Source organism: Caloenas nicobarica, chromosome 2 (genome assembly GCF_036013445.1).
Source record: "Caloenas nicobarica isolate bCalNic1 chromosome 2, bCalNic1.hap1, whole genome shotgun sequence".
In the NCBI taxonomy this organism is placed as follows: domain Eukaryota; kingdom Metazoa; phylum Chordata; class Aves; order Columbiformes; family Columbidae; genus Caloenas; species Caloenas nicobarica.
The window spans coordinates 10,450,590-10,470,725 of NC_088246.1; the positions used below are offsets into that span (position 1 = coordinate 10,450,590).

Sequence of the window (20,136 nt, forward strand, 5' to 3'; positions counted from 1 at the left end):
AGCACTTCATTACTGAGGATCTATTTGGAGCCAAAAGACAAGACCAGCAGTCTGCTGGACGAGTGTTCATCTCTGGTTTCTGCCACTAATGAGACTCTCAGAAGCAGCTGAGGAGCCAGTAAAATCCCTTGTCTTCAATCTGAAGTATCAAACCCCAGATCTTTTTCGTTAAATGACCTCCTAGCATCTTTTGCTACTTGCTACAACTGGCATTCTTCTTGCCTTGATATTACCTGCATATTCTCTAGAAATGAAAAAAACCTGAGAGAAACAAAAAAAAAAAGTTCAGAAAGCCAGCTCATTTTTTTCAGCCATGGCAACGATCCTTTCTTTTTACTTTGTGCACATAGTTGCATGAGCTAGTTTTGTGTCATATATTTCTCGCAGTGTAACACTTCTAAAATTAGTACTCGAGAATATTAATATAAATTTTTTTTCGTCTTTCTACTAAAAGCCTTAGGGAATAATAGAAGATGGCTAAAAGCGTTCAACCAAAGCAGCTTAAATAAAGCTGGAATAAACACCTCACAGTCAAACAACAGACCAAGAAGTCACAGAAATTTGGTGAGTTATTTCTATGAATACATTTGGGGAAAACAACTGAATTTAGGGAAAAAAAATATTTTGAAATTAATTTCATACCATGTTCAACAGGAATGTTCTTCTTGATTTAATACTGATTCTGTAATTGTCGTTATTTCCTAAGGCCCATTCAACAAGATTAATATAGAAAAAGAGAGGCAACTGAACATGAAACAAATAAAAATGGAAGAATCAAAGGGTAACCTGTTCATGAATATTTTTTCTGAGTTTTATTGATGAAATCTATGTAGTACATACATTAGATTTATGGCTCTATTAGTAGAGCTGTTTCCATATGCAAGGAATTTTTTTGCACTTTTCTTTGCAGTTTTTTTTCTTTGTTCCTATATCTCAGGTCCTGGCTTTAAACAGAGGCAAATGTTTCAAACTAACTTAAACATTTAAGGAGGCAAAAGAAAAGCCTAAAATGAAGGGATAAATGCCATTTCATCAGCAGAAGATCTTTCAGGAGGCACTCAGCTCCACTTGTCCCTAAAAGCATGACAACTCAGGGAGAGAGAGGTAAAGATTTTCCCATCCACAGTATTTATGTCTTTTTGGGATACTGCCTGTCTTGTCACTGAGTAATGCCATACACAACAGCTTTTTCTCTTGTGACTCCTCTCGCCTGACTGTTTGTGATGAAATGGCCTTTAGGGCCAAAGCCTTCTTGGGACTCAAATTTCATGAGACTCCTGCAACTATTTATACTGGCACAGTTGAAAGATAAATTGGTATTTAGATCCACTTAGCACATGTGTTAGAAGTTTATGCTTTTAGCTAAGCTTCAGCACTGACTTGTTTCCCTTCCCATGTGAGGGAGAATTTTTTCTTCGTTTTCCCAGTTGTAAGCTTTTTTAAAATCAGACTATTTGAATTCTTGAAATTCATTAAAGAGAAATTAATGGTGGTAGAAGGAAATGGTGGAAAAAGAATAAAATTTTAAAACCGACTAAATAATAGAACACACCATAACTGTGACAAAGACCTTGTTCGCCATCCCTGCACTCCTCACCTTTGTCCCTGCTGGCATTAATCTCCTCTGCGGCGTGTGTCCCTGGGCAGTGCACTGTACTCGCATACTGCGCATCACGCTCCTTTGCTCAGGAAATGTTTTGTGTATACATGGATTAAGCTCAAGGTAGAAAGTACATCTGCATCTAGCACAGTGCTACCGGTCCTCACATGCTGGAGTTTCTCTCTTTATTTAGAGAAGTGTGTTTAGATGCCTTTTGCTCAGGTATTTATTGTAGCTTTAACAATAAAATCAAGGAGTTTCAGCAAAATGTGGTGGAGGATTTAACAAATATTTTTTTCTTGTTGGAATGTGTCTTCTATCACTCAGTTACACTTTTCCATATTCAATTAAAGGAAAATCTATAGAAGCTACCCCATAGAGTTCATTTCAGAGGTTCTTTTGAAAAACTGAGAGTGAGGGGAAACTGCTTATAAACCATCAAGAAGTTTCTATGCAGAGACTACAGGATACCGATGCTATAAAAAAAACCCAGTTTCGACCTTGGAAACTATTCACTCCTTGTTACCCTTCTCAGTCCCACAGCAATCCTGCCATTGATTCAGCATCAAAACTAAAGCAGATGCAAAATTCAACATCTTGGGTTTGACCGGTTTCCCAGCAGCAGATCTCTGTCCCGTGTGCCCCAGTCCAGGTTGTGTCACCTTCTGGGACACAGCCTGTCCCAGAACTTTCTTTTTGAAACAAAGTTCTCAGTTGAGGCCATGCTTCCCTTCTCTTGGGGCAAATACTTTCGGTTTTGCAGGCATATTGCCAAAGACAAGAGGATCAAGTGGACTTACATCTCCTAGATGTGAGGCCCTAGATTTCGGTCTCTAGATCATTTGCTCCCACTGCCTCCTTCAGCTCAGTTATCAAACTTTCTTCTCCTTCTGAAAAGTACAGTATGCACAAACTGTCACGGACTATTATTATTTGCAATACATACAGCATTTTTATACCCTCAGGGAGAAGACTCCTCAGACTTCCAGCTTAAACAAGTACTGAGAAGGACCTTTTGTAAATTCACACTTTCTGAATTTCTAATTCATGTTTGATGCTCCAAATTTTGCATGTCTGCCTTTACAAGGAAAAAAAGCCCAAAACACAGAAAATCACTTCTGCTTCTGCAAATTCCCTCTCATATACAGTATTCAGATAACCTCAAAATGTTGCCATCAAAAGCATACACTCCCTTCTTCGCAGTACTGTTCTTCATTTTAAAATTCATAAAAGATTATAATTATTTTAACCAAACAAACGTGGTAATACACGAAGCAGATGTGGGATCCCACCTACCTAACTTAGGTGCTGAACTTGTGCTTCAGCACAAACAAAAGAAACTGCGTCTAAGCTGCAGATGTCAATGGGATGGTGGAGGCACAAGAGGGGGCCTCCCAAGAGAAATCCACTCTCTGCTTAATTCCCTGGAGACCTTCATGGCCACTCACTCACTTCACCAAGTAGAAGGGGAATTTATGGACTCAAGTCAACACCACCACTTCATTAAGTGCCTAAAATGTAGGTATAAGTTAGGAGCCCAAATTAGGGAGGCTAAATCTCTCCTGGACACCTTCAAGCCCCCTCTCTCATTTTCTTGCTGGACTGCAATGGGAAGCGTTGCACTTTATTAGGACTTCTCTTGGCACTTGAAATATAGATGTACACATGTGAATAAAGTGGATGGAAATCTCATTCTAAGTTCCTATTCTTGCCTTGCTGTGACCTTCTGAAATACAAGTGAGGGGTTTTTTATGCAAAACCAACAGTGACCGAAATCAGGGCACTTCGGTGTTGTTGCTCAGGCTGGAACCAGCCAGTCAGTGCCACAAACACAACTGCATAAAACATGCTCCTCTAATTACACTTTCCAGAGTGCTTGGATCTTTCAGAATGACAGAATCAAAAAGTGCCATATGGGCCATCCTCCTGCTAGAAACATGAGGAAAAAGAACGGGAAAAGGAAAAAAAAAAAAAAAGGCTCTGAATGTTGTTAGCACTGTCCTTCTGGGCCTCCCTGCTTCCTCCTGCCAACAGTATAAACAACCTCATGCTACTGTCAGCAGCATGGAGACATTGCCTTTGCTGTATAGGAAAAGTAGCAGAAATGCAGGATTCTTCTCTTTGAAACACTGGTTTCAATCTAACTGAGGAGACTGCCCCACAGTCACGTGGGTTTGGAAGATTCCTGGGTTCTCCAGATCTCAAGTACTATAAACAATGGGCTAACCACAGGCAGCAAATCCTCCAAGAAAATGGTACCTGTGACCAACCACAAACTCCAGAAAAAACAAAGCTGAGGTGGCATAGACATCACATCAGGTACAACCTGCAAGCATTTTCCAGCAAATTAAACAGCTTTACAGAAATGTTTCTGACCAATGCTACCTCTGAGCACGATTACATGGAGTCACTCAGCAGTGGCAGAAACATTTCTTCTAAGCTACTTTCATTAAGATTTATTCCGTTTATAAATAAAAATAAAATATTTCCTGTTGCCGCTTTATACAGTAATCCATTGTTTTATTTTCTCTGGGGAGGTCCTGGCACCTACAAACAATAAAGACTGAGAAGCCCAAGCTCAGCTAACTGCTACTTTGCTGCACACTGTGGAGCTGAAAAACACATTTACAGAGCTGTAAGTGCATTTACCCTGCAAAGCAGATGGTATTTGCCATTCCTACTAGGCCCCTTGCTAATATTTCTCGTTGCTTTTTTAGGCACTCAGATATTTTTTCACTGAAAAATATCTAAAAAATTTAGAAGATAAGAGGATTGTGGCAGCAGGAAATGGGAAGAACTAGAGAACTTTCTTGTATCGAATGGTATAAAAGTTGTGAACTGGCCCCTCGCTCTCTTTGACTTGTAGCTGCAGGGCAAGGGGAGGAAAAGCTCCCCTCTGGCAAGCCTCTTCTATTGCTCAAGTCCAACAAACCACAGCATCTCCAGAGGGAGAGAAATTCAGGTAAATAAGGTATTACAGATACCTGCATTTAATTTTGAGCAAAACATAAATTGGGTCAGTTCTCCAGTTTCAGTGTGACCCATAAAACACAAGCATTTCTGACCAAGTCCAATCTTCTGCTTCAGTTCTGTAGCTGAGTGATGCTGATCTTCCCATGTAAACCTTACCCAGCTTCACCTTTGGCAAATCCTGAATTTACGATTTAACTACTTCCCTTAAGTAAACATCCCCACTGCCGGCCTGATCTTCCTATTAGGCTCGCCCTGATATCCAAGCTAAATGCATCCTTTCGATTCTAACCCATATTTTCTTCCTAATTGTATCATCTGCGCCCATTAAGAACAATTTTTCCCCATCCTGTGTTTCAAGGCATGTATGCAGACCCCCCTGAATCACTGATTTTTGTTTGTTCAGGTTAGACTAAACAAATTTACTATTTTTATTCTCTCTGTGTGGTTTGTACTCTCAAGACACTACAGCATTTCTTTTACCCTTCTTTGAACCCTCACCAGCTAAGATAGAACATATGCTGTTAGATAGCTAACATATGTATGAGTTCATTCAGGGTTAAACAGGATTGACTGAATTATGGACACTGAACACTGCAACAGTGATCTTGACCAATGTGACCATTTTTTAAAGTTTATTCATCACCATATGAAAACAATTCTTTCTTGCAATTTTGCAGAAATTCCCAGAGCCAGAATAAGTGGTTCCGATACACAACTTTCTCTCTTTCAAGCTTGGTTTTGTGATTTTTTATTTTTCTCAATAATGTAATTGAAAAAAATTTTGCTCAATTTAAAGTAGTTGAAACTGTTTGCAAATACTAAATGTGTATTTCCAACTACAGAAGAAATTTTGCTCTTACTTCCATACAAATACATTGCCTTAGAACCTCACATCAGGATTTTGTACTTATTTTCAAGTTGGGCAATTGAGGTCGTTCTTTTTTCCGTAAGCATTTCCGTTAACTATGAAAGGATATCAAGTGAATTTTAATTCTGGTTAGGCAAAAGCGGGACAGTAAAAACTATGACAAAAGATTTTATCTCATGAGAGCAACCCTTCCAAACTGCATTTGTATACCAGATTTTAACATAATGCTTGATTAACTCCTTTTTTTGGGAGGAATACGCAGAGGCAGAAGAAGTAGTATTTACTCAGGATGTCATACTCAGATGAAGCATCTGGTTTACAAACCTGCCCTGCTTTTGCTCAGTTTTATAGCTGACCTGATCAAGGCTGGAGGAGGTAACTTGGCTAAGGTCAAATTAGCTTGTTGGGTTTTGCCTGCCTTCACTCCATTCTCCATCAGGTGAGGTGGCTTATAAGAACTTGAAAAATATCTTGGAAAACAGCACTTTCAAATATTATTCCAGAAAAAAGAGAGAAAGAAGTTGAAAAATTATGACCCCAAAGTATGGCATAGTGAAGAGAAGTTTTCTGAGAAAGCCCACTGAGGAGTGGGGTTGATATAAATCGACAGGGAAGTTGCCAAAAGCACAGCAAGGCTACCAACTGGAAAGGGTGTTTACATCAACCACACTAATAAATAGCAGAAATCAAACACAGAAAGCAAAATAACACCTGACTCATCACCTTCACCATCACCTAACTTCTTCTCAGCTAATTTCAGTGCACTCTACAAAGACAGCAAATATTTAAAGAAGGAGGAAAATAAGGCACAAAAAGTGGGGGAATACTCCAAAGTCCTCCCAGCAGGACACTAACAGAGAGAGAGACAGAAATCAGCTGCAAGCAGTCCCAACCCCTCGACTTTGTCTGTCTTGGGCTACTAAAGCCATTTCATATATAGATCTTCACGTGTCCATCTTCTACACTGATACTAGTCACAAGTTCTGTTTGGAAGTAACCTGAGTTTTCCAATGCAGACTTCATTAATATAATATATTTGGATCATTTCAAGAGATCCAGTTTGGAAGAAATCCAGCCAAGGACAACAAAATTCAGGAGAGGTTCAAAATTCAGATCCCTTTTCTAAGGGTAATGGAAAAGAAATTGCTCTATATCACTAATATTCTCTTGCCTTCTCAGTTCAGATACCTCCGAACACTAAAGATACAAGACGAAAAACAGCAAGCTGATCAGAAATTTAGCAGTTTTCTTCAGTTGTCCACACTGAGGTAAACATAAATTAATAGAACAGAAGGACAACACAGGACTTCTCTTTTTTAAAGCAAGCACGCAAACAATTTGTATGTCCAAGATGAAAGAATGATCCCCGGAGAGAGGAAAAAAAAAAAACAAACAAAACACTATATGAAAAATACATGGAAATTAAAATCCCTTTAGTTTTAATTATATAAAGGTAAGATAACCAACGAAGCTCAGGAATATTTTTTTTACCTGTGAAAAGGCAGCTTCCCATTCTTTAAAAGTTATCTCTTCCCAAAAGCTGAGCAGGTACCTTAAATTCTGACGACATTTCTCGTGCCGTGAAGACAAAAACGCCTTACCAAGATCATGTGACCGGTGGAGATGTCCATGTTGGACTGGACCGGCTCCTCGCACCAAGATGACGTGCTGCTCCGGGCCGAGGGGCTGGGGATGGGCCCATCGCTAAATTGCGAAGAAACACTATTTATTCGAGAAGCATGCAGGGGCTCCGGGCGATCAGATGTTTTCACTGCCATGCGCTGACGGCATAGCTCCTAGACAGAGGAAGAGGAAGAAACAACCTACGGTTAAGAGTAATTACAGGATACAGTCTACTAAAGACATATGATTTACAATATGTTCCCAGGGCTGGAAGTGTTCTCCCCCTCACTGCAGTGATTTTTGGGAGGCTGTCTGTTCTGTTAGGCACATCTACAAAGAGATGCTCAATGAAATTACTACACCATGACTACCCTAACCTTTCAAAAGCATAATTATGACTGCGCGCACATCTCCTTTTAGATAACAAAAAAATAATATTTTGGAGCTTGACTTCTGTATCAGATATCCTTTTCCCCCCCTTAATATCACCCCACATTCTGCGAAGCCACTTTTGAGCTGCGCAACCTCCTGAAGTTAATGGGGTTGCACAGGAGTAATTGAGAGCGCCACTTGGCCCTGGATATGCAAACTCAGCAAGCTCAAGGCAACTGAATTGATGTGCTCTCCAGTATAAATCCTACTTGATAGATGCCTCATTTCTCTTCATTAAAATAGCAAACTCACAACACTTCCTCCCTGATGTGGGGCAGAGAGGATGAAGAATGACATTAACGAAGAATAAAAGCAGAAATCTGTCATTGTATTGTTTAAGCAGCTTTGGCGAAGAAAGAAAATTCAAGCTATCACAGATGCTAATGCAAGCCATGTTAAAACACCAAAATAGATTGCACTGGGAATACATATTTCAAGTTGCTTCCGTGCATGGAATTAACAGAAAAATACACAATTCTGGTTAGGTAACAGAAAATCCTGCTGGTAAAACTAACTCCTTACAGTAAAAAATTCTGACTCTAATGGGATAAACAGACCCAGAGGTACACCATCATTGTTATAATGCTTTTAGAATCAGTTATGTGTGGCGAAATCCCAGTCATGTTAAAAAGTTATCATTTTTTAACATATGTCTATTGTCCATGAGAGACACTTGGCTGCCTGTGGTGCACAGCAAGTCCGGCTAGTCCATAGTATCTGGACATATTGCACACGCGGTGTGGCTACACATTTGTCTCAGATTACTCATTCTGCACAGACAAGTTCTTAGAGCACAGTCTCTTGCTGCAGGCTAACAAAATAATACAGTCTGAAGAATTCATACTGTTGAAATGCCATGGCTTCCGTTTTCTTATTCATTGATAATACAGTTGCAGCCCAAGTGTCATCAGTAGGATGATCTGAAAACCTCCATATATCAAGTGCAATAAAAATCTTATTTTCAGGCAGGAGTTAGAAACATAACTTTAAGACTCTGGGTTTTTTTTTTTTTGTTTTAAACCTTGCAAACTTTAGGACACTGTAGAGGTATCCTAGCCCATGCAGTAGCAAGCATTCAAAAAAACCCACTGAAACCATTACATTGAGTCTCTTCTTGCCACCACGAGGTAAATATTAAAGACCCTTCCCAACATTTTCTTCTCCCAACCCTCTTGTTTAACTTGTCATTAGAGATGCTTATGTAGAATTTTACTATTTTTATGCAGTGTAATACATTTTATGTATATATATATATGTGCATGTACAGATTAAGATACACCGAGACAAAATTTGTATTATAAACAGGATATATTTTGTTGTCTGTTACAGTCACCAGAAGTTTGGGAAGCACAGATTACTCCTTGTATGTGGCGTCGGTTGTTGTTGTTGGAATAACTGTGTAGCCTGTCCTATAAGAAACTGCTACCTGACTCCATCACTGCATTTTGTATATTTATTAATTTTGTCCATGTTATGTAAGAATGTTTTTAAATTTTTTACAACAAGTAGGGTGTTTTCCCCACTTCACTAGAATGTTTGCTGTCACGTTGTACCTTCATTACTTCCTACTGACGTTAACAGGAAAAATATTAAGAAAAAAAAATAATTTCAAAAATACTTTGAAATGGAGTCACATATATTAGTGATATGGTCAGTTAACTATCAGTATTAAAACCAAGACTTTTTAATAAAGGAAAAATGCTATTGTAATTCTTCTTTTTTTTTTTTCTAAATATAGGGTCAAAGAAAAAAAAAACCTCTCCTTTTCTCTGAAGGATCACACACATCATAAAAAAAATAGCAATAGTCCAGAATGGCTATTACTAACGTCGGAATGACCTTGCGGCAGTGTAATTTCAAATCCCTGCTTTTAGCAGATTTTGGGAATATTATAACAGCGCAGGAACTTTTTAGACAGAAAAATAAATCTACAAAAACCAAAAAGCTATTCAGATGTTTAGTATCAGCCGTTCTTGGAGGAAATGGTTTATTGGACTAGGCAAAAGTATAATAAGTAGACTACGTGTTTTTATACCTTTATCACATAACTGCTAAAAGGATGTGTCTTCTGGCTAGCATGCCATGTGGCGTAAATACGAATTTATTATATTCTAATAGACATCCTGCCACTTGACTCACCCCAACTCTGTGCTAACAATAGCATTTGTACTCAAACAGGATCTTTTTTTTTAAGTTGATCTGTTCCCGCTGCTCATATCCTGCCTCAAGTCAGAACCCTCTGCTTTTACAAGTGGTTGCTGTGGAAAGGACTACAGACTTCTGCTAACAAGAAACAATCGGGATCAAATGAAGCCTAAGAAATTAATATACCATTTTTTATGCAAATGATAATGACAAAAGAAGCGATATTATAGCCAACAGGTTCTAGAAGAGATTAACCTCTAACTAAAAAGAATGTTTTGGACATAAAGCCTTTAATATGTTACTAAGGAATGTTGTTTTAAAACAAAGTTAAACATGTTCATCGCCCTCATGAAAGAAGGCACCATTGAGAAAGACAACAAATATAAATAAGTTTAAAAAAAGGTAACCTGATCTCAAATATTAGCATATTTCTCTCCACACATACATAGAACCAAAACAATTATTCCCAGAACTGCTATAACTGTCACAACCTTACACAAAGCAACCACGTCACTGCACATCGCAATAAAACATCTGTAATGTAAACAGGAAGGTCGAATCATAGTTGAAGCACAAACACCACTGGATTTCTTGATCGGTGTTCTAAATCTCTAAGACAATGGGTTTTCCCTTGCCTGTAAACAGAAGTTTTTTATTTGAATTTATTTCCAGATCGGTCTAACTGCCCTTCACAGCTGTTCCTTCCCCCACTCCCAGCCAGTCCAGCCCAGGCTGAGGAACCTGCCCCATCCCCATGTGCACATCAGCAGCCTCAGGACACCTACAGCTCCTGCTTCTTCAGAGCTGCTTCCCTGTTAGCCCAACCATTTCAACTCCAGGTTGGGTTTCAGCCTAGCACTGCAGGGATAGAATCATAGAATAATTTTGGTTGGAAGAGACCCTCAGGATCATGGAGTCCAATCATAACCTAACTCTGGCACTAAACCATGTCCCTAAGAACCTCGTCTACATGTCTCTTAAACACCCTCAGGGATGGTGACTCCACCACTGCCCTGGGCAGACTGTTCCAATGCTTCACAACCCTTTCCATGAAGAAATTTTTCTGAATATCCAATCTAAACCTCCCCTGGCGCAACTTGAGGCCATTTCCGCTCATCGCTTATTACTTCGGAGAAGAGACCAACCCCCTCCATGCTCCAACCTCCTTTCGGGCAGTTGCAGACAGCGATAAGGTCTCCCCTCAGCTCCTGTTCTCCAGGCTGAACAGCCCCAGTTCCCCCAGCTGCTCCTCATCACACTTGTGCTCCAGGCCCCCCAGCAGCTTCATCACCCTTCTCTGAACTCTCCAGCACCTCAATGTGTTAACACCACCACGTATAAAAGCTTTGATGCGCGAGTCATTTTGGGGAGCCACATGGGTCCCTCTGGGACATACAGACTAGGGAGGTCCAGCTCAGAGCAGGGAAATGTCTAAACGTTGGATTTGGGTTTGGTTCATCACTGAGATGGGCAGCTCTATCCCATTCCTGTAAAAGGCATCAGGAATAGCGGGGTCTCGACGTGTGGGGTGTTTTACACCAGGTGCTCTCAAGGAAACGCCATCCCTGGGCACTTTCAGAGGTGGCATCACTTCACAAGCGCACAAAGCCCTAGATGGTTAAGAGCCTCATTAAGAGGATAATGTCACCTGTACACTTCTCTGCATACCCAGGTATGCTCTTCCTCATCCTCCAAAATCTTTACTCTCATAAGCATTTAGCAAATCAGACATCTACCAAACCACAATTAGAATTTAAACTTGACTAAAATGTCAAAGCTGCAAACTGTGAGAATGACACAAGCTGTATTTCTGTATCATCTCAGCACGTACACTATTAAAAATATTTTCTAAGAATGAATTCAATTTACTGGTGCATTTCTATATTTAGCCGAGTGGCTGAGGCTATTTCTGCCATACTGCGACTCAGTAATGTCTAGCCGTTGTTTGTGTATAGTTTGAGTGCCATTCTTCATTTAAAAACATCATTTACACCTAAAAAAGCAATCATAATGCATACAGTGAAATATGAAGAAATGATCCTCCTGACCCTTCAGGCTATGATCTAATGGATGGGTTGGACATAAACATTTATTTAAAAGGTAATTTGAAGTTTATGACATTATTTCCCATCACATGGGAATTGCTATCATACTGAGGCACTTACTCTGTTTTTTATTTCCCAACATTTATTATCAAACTTACGTGGTGGTCACATGCAGTATATAATGGAAAAGTAATATTGCTGTGTGACAAAAACTGCCATAACCAAGACAAATATCCTGTAAATAATGTCCAGTTAAATGAGTTCAAAGTACAGCACAATGATCATGTGTAGAGAGCTTTTTATTTGAGACATAATTGATAACCTTAAACAAACCATAAACAGTATTCTCAGAAAACCCCTGGACCTCTTCCAATGAGGTTTAAAAGTGTTCCTAATACTTGGTTGTCATCAAAGAGACAGGGAGAAGCATGAAGAAATAATTATTTCCTCAGGTACAATGAATGGATTTTCATATCCACACAGTCCACTTGTGAATGAACCACATTGTGGCATAAATGTAGTTTATCCACCCTTTAAGAAGGGCATTAAGAGACTTACTGCACTTAATGGGCACCACCACGTGGATGGAGAGCTACCCTTACTACACTGCTTTGTTTGATGAGTCTCTGAACTTGAAGAGATGAGTAAAAAACCTCTCCTCTCAACCAAGGAGACATCAAGCCTCTTCAGAAAGGCACCGCACGGATACCTGTCCAGGTGTGGTGGAGAGATGCAACCTGCTTCCCATCACAAGCGTTAGGCCACCTCTACTGGACATCCCCAGACAGTGACAGCAGTGGCATTTTCTGCCACTTGGCTTCATGATGTATGCAGCCATCGGCATCACAGAAGGGAAAGACAGCAGATTATAATTTGGAGAAATTTTAATCTTTCATCAATCTTGCATTAAGTATCTGGAAAATCCATTAAGAACACACAGTTTACTAAAATGCCTGGTTTTGTAGAGAAACCTATGTATACAACCTTGCAAGGAATAAAAGTATAGGCAAGCATGGAACTCAAATGAGCTGGAACTGCGGCTTGAATAGTCAATACTGAAGCTTTTTTATCTTGTTTTACGGTGGCACGTTACAGGCAAGGGACCTGACCTGGGCATCTCAGTTAAGAGATGGCCAACGTGCACCTTGGCTTTCCACTCATTACTCTTAAAGATGAGCCGCTCCACCTCAAAGCTGCCTCCAGTGAGGATGTTGCTATTTATTAAAATATACCTACTTCATGCGGATTCATGATACAATATCTTCAGGTACTCTGAGTCCAGCCACTGACCACCACACGTGAATCGTTCTCATCTAGCTGGTACCAGTGGTATTGTAAATTAAATTGTTCAGTCCAAAGTAAGTGAAAATAGATTCATATCTACAATACTGCTAGTCTTCCCCAGTCACATGCCCCTCAAATTTGCTTAATATTATAGGAACCTGGGATCTGAGGGAAATTCCAACTTTCCGATTTATTTAGAAAAAGAAATATAATTTCTTTACTATCTATTAATGAAAATAATCTATTTTTGTAATTGATCCCCAAATTTACATAATTCTAAAAATGAAGTCCAGGAAATAGGCCTGATGTTTCCATGCTTTTCAAAATCTTTTGCTTAACAAATTCAAATGGAAATCACTTGAGCTAGTCCAGAGACAAGTGTGGCACGATTATTTTCAGAATTAACAAAATACAAGAGAGAATAGACCATCCATGGTATAATTATTAAGAAAATGAAGAGACATTAGATGAAGAAATTACTGTTTATTAAAAGTGATAGCTGAGCATACACCAAGCCCTTTCAATCTGACCTGCCTAATATTCTATCAGAAACAAATCTGCTTTAAACAGGCATGATCACAATAACGCTCTATTCATTTTGCATGCAAAACAAAATTGTTTTGTAGAAATTTTAAATTAAACATGCTGACTTAATTCTAAAGGATTCAAGGCTATACTTTATAACAAAATATATAATGAAAACTAAGAATACATGTAATCTTTCATATGCTAGGTTTGGAAGAATAAGATTTTTAAAAATACTTTTCTTCTCAGCTTTAATACATTTAATTAAATAGTAGCCTCACTTTAAATTAAGAAGGCATTATTCACAGGATGAGGTGAGGTCTGCATGTACAGCATGAATTGAACCATTCTGCTCTGGATGCAGTCATAACACAGCGAGATTTAAAAAATAATAAAAAAAAAGTGAGCTCATTTTTTAAAAACAAATGAATCTAGGACTACAAACATCATTATTCTCTAACTTAATTTGGTTAGTGGTACTACAGGGTGAAGCTAAAGTCATTTGGCTGCCTTTGTTTTGCTTTTGCGTACTTAATATGCTTGCAGGTGTTATAAATTTAACTTCAACTTATTTACTGTGTTTGTAGCTTTGGGGATAATTACGGCTTTATTACCATTTATTTTTGAGTTATTGAAACATACTTTCAAGCTTTAGTTTCATTTTAACATACTTTTTGTCCAGGAGTAAAAGAGCTGTTTACATATGTGGAATATTTGTACATATATTTTCTACTCTTGCTAGAAAAGGCAACTACTGAGATCAGTGTGCCTTCAGAAAAGGAACAAAGGGAGATATTGGAAAAATGTTTCAAAGTAATATTTTGAGAGACCTCATCTCTGCCACAGCATTAAACGTATCATTACATATCCATACTCTGTACAACTTGTATTTATCTAGACTTGTATGTGATAGATCCGGGGGAGGGAGAAGAAAAGTAATATGTATTTATTTGATTGTCAATACAGTCTTAGTCTGTCCAGTTCAGTTTACTATCTGTCCTCTCATATTGCACCATCCTCTATTTACCTGGATATAACCCTGGGTCTCAGTGTAGGGGTTTTGCTTTGTTTGGTTTTTAAATGACCTAAAAGGCAGGGCTGCTGTTTCTCTGTGAGAACATTGCAGTCAAATGCAAGCTTGAGACTAATTTTCCTAACAAAACCTTGATTTTTATTATGGTCTGTGAAATTAAAAATTTCAATTATTTTAGCATTGCTAGTGTTTCCTGGTGGTGACTCATGTAATTACAATTCCCCTTTCTAAAGGTACATAAGGAAAGCAGAGGCCATGCAGGGGGAAAAAGACAAAGAAAACATGGCTACCTCTATATGGAAAACTACTTTTCCTGTATTTGTATCTATTTGTTTTATTCCCTCTCTTTAAATTGAAGCATTTACACAGTCTTATCTTACCAAATCAAACAAAGAAAAAGCCATCACAGGTTTGTACACATCTCCAGAAGTCCAGTAGATGTGAAAATTTCTGGCTGCCACAGAACTGAAGACACTGACTATGCAATAGAGCTTAAGGAAATATTTTTACTTTAATTCTTTTAGTAACCTTTTATCAATGAGGTAAATAGCCCAGAGCTCCTGAAGGAGGGAGATGTCTTTTACACGGCTTGTGTCACCAAGGAAGAGATGACAGCACAGGTCTAATGATACTTCCCTGAAATAACGGTGGTCGTGTTTTTTCCCTGCTATCCACGCCAGCAAAGCACAGGTTTCTTTGGGGATAATACTGCTTTTCAGAGGATCAGTGAAATTTGAAGACCACGCTTAGGTTACCATACTACGGATTTTTCTCCTATAGAAAAATACAAAACATCACTCTAACTGGGACTGTGAGACAGTTTATATCTTTGATTTATAAAAGATGGAAGAGTTTTATGAAACAGATGCCTGGCTTAACATGACTGCAAGTAAACTGGACTTCGCAGACAGAAGATATCCAAATAAAGGGTACAGATGAGGCCATCAAGATGATCAGAGGACTGGAAATCCTCTCCTATGAGGACAGGCTGAGAGCTGGGGTTGGTCAGCCTGGAGAAGAGAAGCTCCGGGGAGACCTTATTGCGGCCTTTCAGTACTTAAAAGGAGCCGGTAAGAAAGATGGGGACAGACTTTAGAAGGACCTGTTATGACAGGACAAGGGGTGATGGTTTTAAACTAAAAGAGGGGAGATTCAGGCTGGACATGAAGACGACATTTTTTACAATGAGGGTAAAATACTGGCCCAGGTTGCCCAGGTTGGATGCCCCATCCCTGGAGACATCCCAGGCCAGGCTGGACGGGGCTCTGAGCAACCCGGTCTGGTGCAGATGTCCCTGCTCATGGCAGGGGTGGCACTGGGTGAGCTTGGGAGGTCCCTTCTAAACCAAACTATTCTATGATTCTATGAAGTTCATGTTTCTCTAAACTGATTTGAACTGGTACTTCCCCTGCATAACTACATCTCTAATAGGAAAGATCTGCAAACTGTAGACCTGAAGTCACCTGAGATCTCCTGGTGTAGAAGCACCGAGGTTTTTCTCAGGGTGTCCCTGACAATCTCTGAGCAGTGTCCTGCAATTCAGACAACCACAAGTCTGGATGCAGCAGGACATGAGATTGACCTACCTGACACGAAACAAACAAACGAACAAAAGGAATATATTTTTGGTGGTTTCAGCCAATGCTGGCTTCTAAATTGTACTCCCCACATTTCAGCACGTAGTGTTTAATACAAGTATGAAGCTGGGAGAGGAAAGGTTACTTTAGGTGTAACTAGACAGAGAAAAATCATGTGTAAAACAAACTTCACCCTTTCCATATTTTGTTCATCTTAAATAACACAAATATATGCTCATGATGGCACAGCTGTTTCTTAATATGAATTTGCACAGTAAACTCACTGCTAGCACATTGAGAGCCACACAGCGCAGTATGGGTTACAAATAAACCGTAGTAATGATTGAATTAACCTGAAAGGCCGTGCAGAACCATGTGCCAATTCATCATGTATTTTGACTTTGTGTAACCCACCCAAAGCCTGACCAGCTTCCAGCTGATGCCAGCGCTCTAAAAGATAACTGCCACAAACGTTTCCTTTTTCACTCCCAGCATTTATAGCTGCCTGGGGCCTAAAGCAGGCAAAAAATTCAGTCCCAAGCCAGCTGTAGTTTCTCAGGAAAGATATACATTAAGGCTGTATAGTCCACTATTTTATTGCCCTGCAGGACTAAAAATGGGAGATCATTTCTGCTAGAAATAAGAATTCCCAGCTCGCTAGGAGGACTCGGAATGCACTTCTACCTTGGAAAGACACAAACATAACCACAAGTTTATGCCTAAAAATGTTATTTTACCCCATTGCAAAATTATTGCTTTTCCTTAGGTCTGTGTAATTGCATTCATGGTAACAGAGATATCAAAACCAACCAGAGAAATACAAAAAGAAGTCCGAAAAACTTGTAAAAACCTCAAATACTTCTTTTTTTTTTCATAGAGGGGGGTATACATGTAAGAAGTGATGCTGGTATAAGGAAGTATTTATCAAGTATGGCCATCAGTGACAATTTTTTTTTTCATCACATCATCTATCATGAGAGTAGAAGTTGCCAGCCACTACCCTCTCCTGACTGGAAAACTAAAGTCATTGCTTACACCCACTCCTCACTGAAAATGAAAAGAAAATCACTCTTTAACTCTTCTAGAAAGAACAAATGCAAATTTTGTGAACAAGGAAATGGTGGGAAAAAAAGGATCTACAAAGCACAAAGCTGCTCGTAAGTCAGAATAGGTTTTTATGAGAAAATTTTTTTGTAATACTGAGAAACCCTCCTAAACTATGGAAAAATATAGTTCCACTGAGTTCCGTTGTGTCTCTGAGAACTGTCACGCACACACAAAAGTCATCAATGATTAAAAAAGTTTGTTGATATTTCTACACACTCACTTTCTTAGTGTTACAGGAGATACCGGAAAAACTGAAGGATTTTATACTCAGATCTTAGTACTGATTGTCAGAGATCGAGGGAGACTTCACATTTTGGAGAAAACAGCAACAACGGCAAAAATGCACTTTTTCCTTTGCTCTGCCCTGCCTATCCGTACAATGGTACCACAGTCGCACCCCGGCACTGCCCACCTAGCGAGAGCTCCGGACCCCCCGCCATCCCTCACCTGCCCCCGGCAGTACCCACAGTGAACACCCCGCAGCACCAGCATGGAGTTAAAGTGTGTGTTTGCTTTTAAAGAAAAAAACTTCTTTGGCTACTACTGAAGCTCCTGAGTTTCCCTCCCTTTGCCAACTCATGCAAGCACAGCGGTTGTTACGCCACCTTGGACCTCTCCGCCAGGCACCAGTTCGTCTGCAAGAAGCACCACGGGAGCAGCACAAGGGAAGACGTACAAGGTCGGCACACTCCTGAAATGGTCACATCTTGATTTTGGATTATTTTAAGACCCAGGGCATGAAGTTACAGGCATCTTCTAAAACACCATCAACTGTTTTATTACCTGGAATATTTTTTCTTTCACATGCTGCTTTGGTTTTTGAGATTCTTGTTAAAAACTTGTGCACCAACAACATTCTGCAGAAATAGCGTGTCACGTTGCAGTTGTCTTATGCAGGTAGCTTTTCCTGTATGAGTATTTTATGTATTTAATATAACCAAAGGTCTTTGCCATGGTGCTACGCAAAAGTGACAATAAGAGTTTTACTCTTTCTTCAGTTCCTCTTTTATATACTTTTTTCTTTTCTACACTGCCACTTGTTAGTGTTCTAGAAGAAATCATCTGTCTTTTCAATCTCTCTTCATATGAGTTTTCCATGCCCTTAATCATACTTGTCACCTTTTCCTCACTCCCTCCATTTTTGCAGTGTTCCTTCAGAGATGGAGTGACCAGCACTCACAGAAGCCTCAAGCATTGATTTATACTTCATTAACTTCTAAAGCCCTCAAACAAGCAAACAAAATTATTAGTCAACAGTGCCTGGAGAGCCATTGGTCTGACCTAGACCTCCAAAAACAAGCTGAAATTTGGAACAGTTCGCTAGGCAACCCTTCTGTATGTTTTAACTTTACACCCAAGAGCCTTCCAGTGAGGTTAATTAGGAATTGCAGCTCTTTATTTCACTCTTGTGGGTGAACATCATATGGAATTTACATGCTCACATTCCCATTTTACTGCACATATTATTTCCCCTGAGTACAGAGGGAGATGCTATATGACTTAATTTTACTATATAACATGAATTTACATATGTAGATTGTTCTTGCTCCCAAAACTATATTCAGCTCCATCGCATCTCTCCTCCTATCTTACACAGCTAGCCAGCCACCAGCACCTTTCGCTGTGATCCACTGCAGTGAAACCTCTTCCAGTAAATCACACCACTTCACACCAAACAAGGCATTTTTCTTTCCCAGAAAGTCAGGAAAAGCTCCAGTCGAGATGCTGGAAAAAGGTAAAATCCAAGATTCTTTTCCCCATGCTGTCAGAAAAGCAGCAGCATACTGAATTTTTCCTTTTCATCTTTCCCTTGTTCTTCTATTCATAGTTAGTGGGAAAGAGCAGTATTTCTCTGGCATGCGAATATTCTCCCTGACACATTTTTGAAGATAAGGGGGATGTTCAGACCAGCAGTACTAGAAAACAGGCAGGGTTGGTAGTTACTGCTCTGCTGCAGCCAACTTCATCGATCTCTGCTGTTGTCAGACAGCACGACCAACGAAAAGCCTTCCCACCTGCACGAAATGCATGTATCTCCATGTTAAGTAACGCTGGATAAGGGGAAAGGCGGTAGCTTTAATCAGCCAAGGTAAGCATGTAAACTCAATACCAAAAGTGACTGTTACGATAATGATGAGCCGTTCCCACTTTGGAGGGCAAGATCAGCCACTTCTGAGATCTGAGATGCTGCCAGAACACAGTTCTGCGAAGCAGCACCAGTTCTCTGTAGAAAGAAAAAGCAGTAATCATCAAGAAGCCTGAATTTACGTTAGGTAGACGGAAAAACAGAAAAATAAAAACTGCACTAAAAATGAATAGGATTTTATCAGTCTGAAATATTAAAAACTTAACAAACTATTTCCCTGATCAATATCTGTTCTTGTTCAGAATGCAGTCATCCCAAGCAAATGTCAATAAACCATTATTCATTTGTCTTTGGTAAAAAGTCTAGAAACTGGTCAGCAAAGCTTAGAGAAAACTTTGTGCATTTTATCCTTTTGATAAACCACCAATCATAAATTTTATTTTCTCTGATTCAAAAGCTATTCTCTCCCTTTTGGTTCTTTGAAGGATTTAACCTCTAGGAGCACCCTTTTACAGTCTCCCTTCTTCAGTCTTGGTTTGGTTGTTTTGTAAGAATACAAGTGATGAAAACTGGATTTGAATGCTGAAAGCTGAGAACCTGAACTGGAAGATGAAGAGCTGCAGGAATGCCCCAGCTGACTTACACTGACAACGCACTGGTGCCATGAGAGCTTTGAACATGCGAGAGCAAAAAAAAAATCACAGCACTGAGTTGTCTCAGTCCTTTACTGTACCTTGCTGCCATGCAGGAATTCACTCAAATTTTCTTTTACAGTTCTTTAAACTGCTAGAAAGCATTTAGATCTCTGTTGTGCATGTAAATATATGAAAAGGAATAT

At 39.4% G+C, this 20,136-nt stretch overlaps 1 protein-coding gene across 1 annotated transcript in view; it reads right to left on the reverse strand.

Annotated features, from left to right (window-relative positions):
- PTPRN2 (protein tyrosine phosphatase receptor type N2) overlaps window positions 1-20,136 on the reverse strand; it is a 652,409-nt gene that overhangs the window by 77,270 nt on the left and 555,003 nt on the right. The window contains 1 exon segment of the mRNA XM_065628527.1: window positions 7,043-7,237. Within this exon segment, the coding sequence (XP_065484599.1) occupies window positions 7,043-7,237 (195 nt within the window).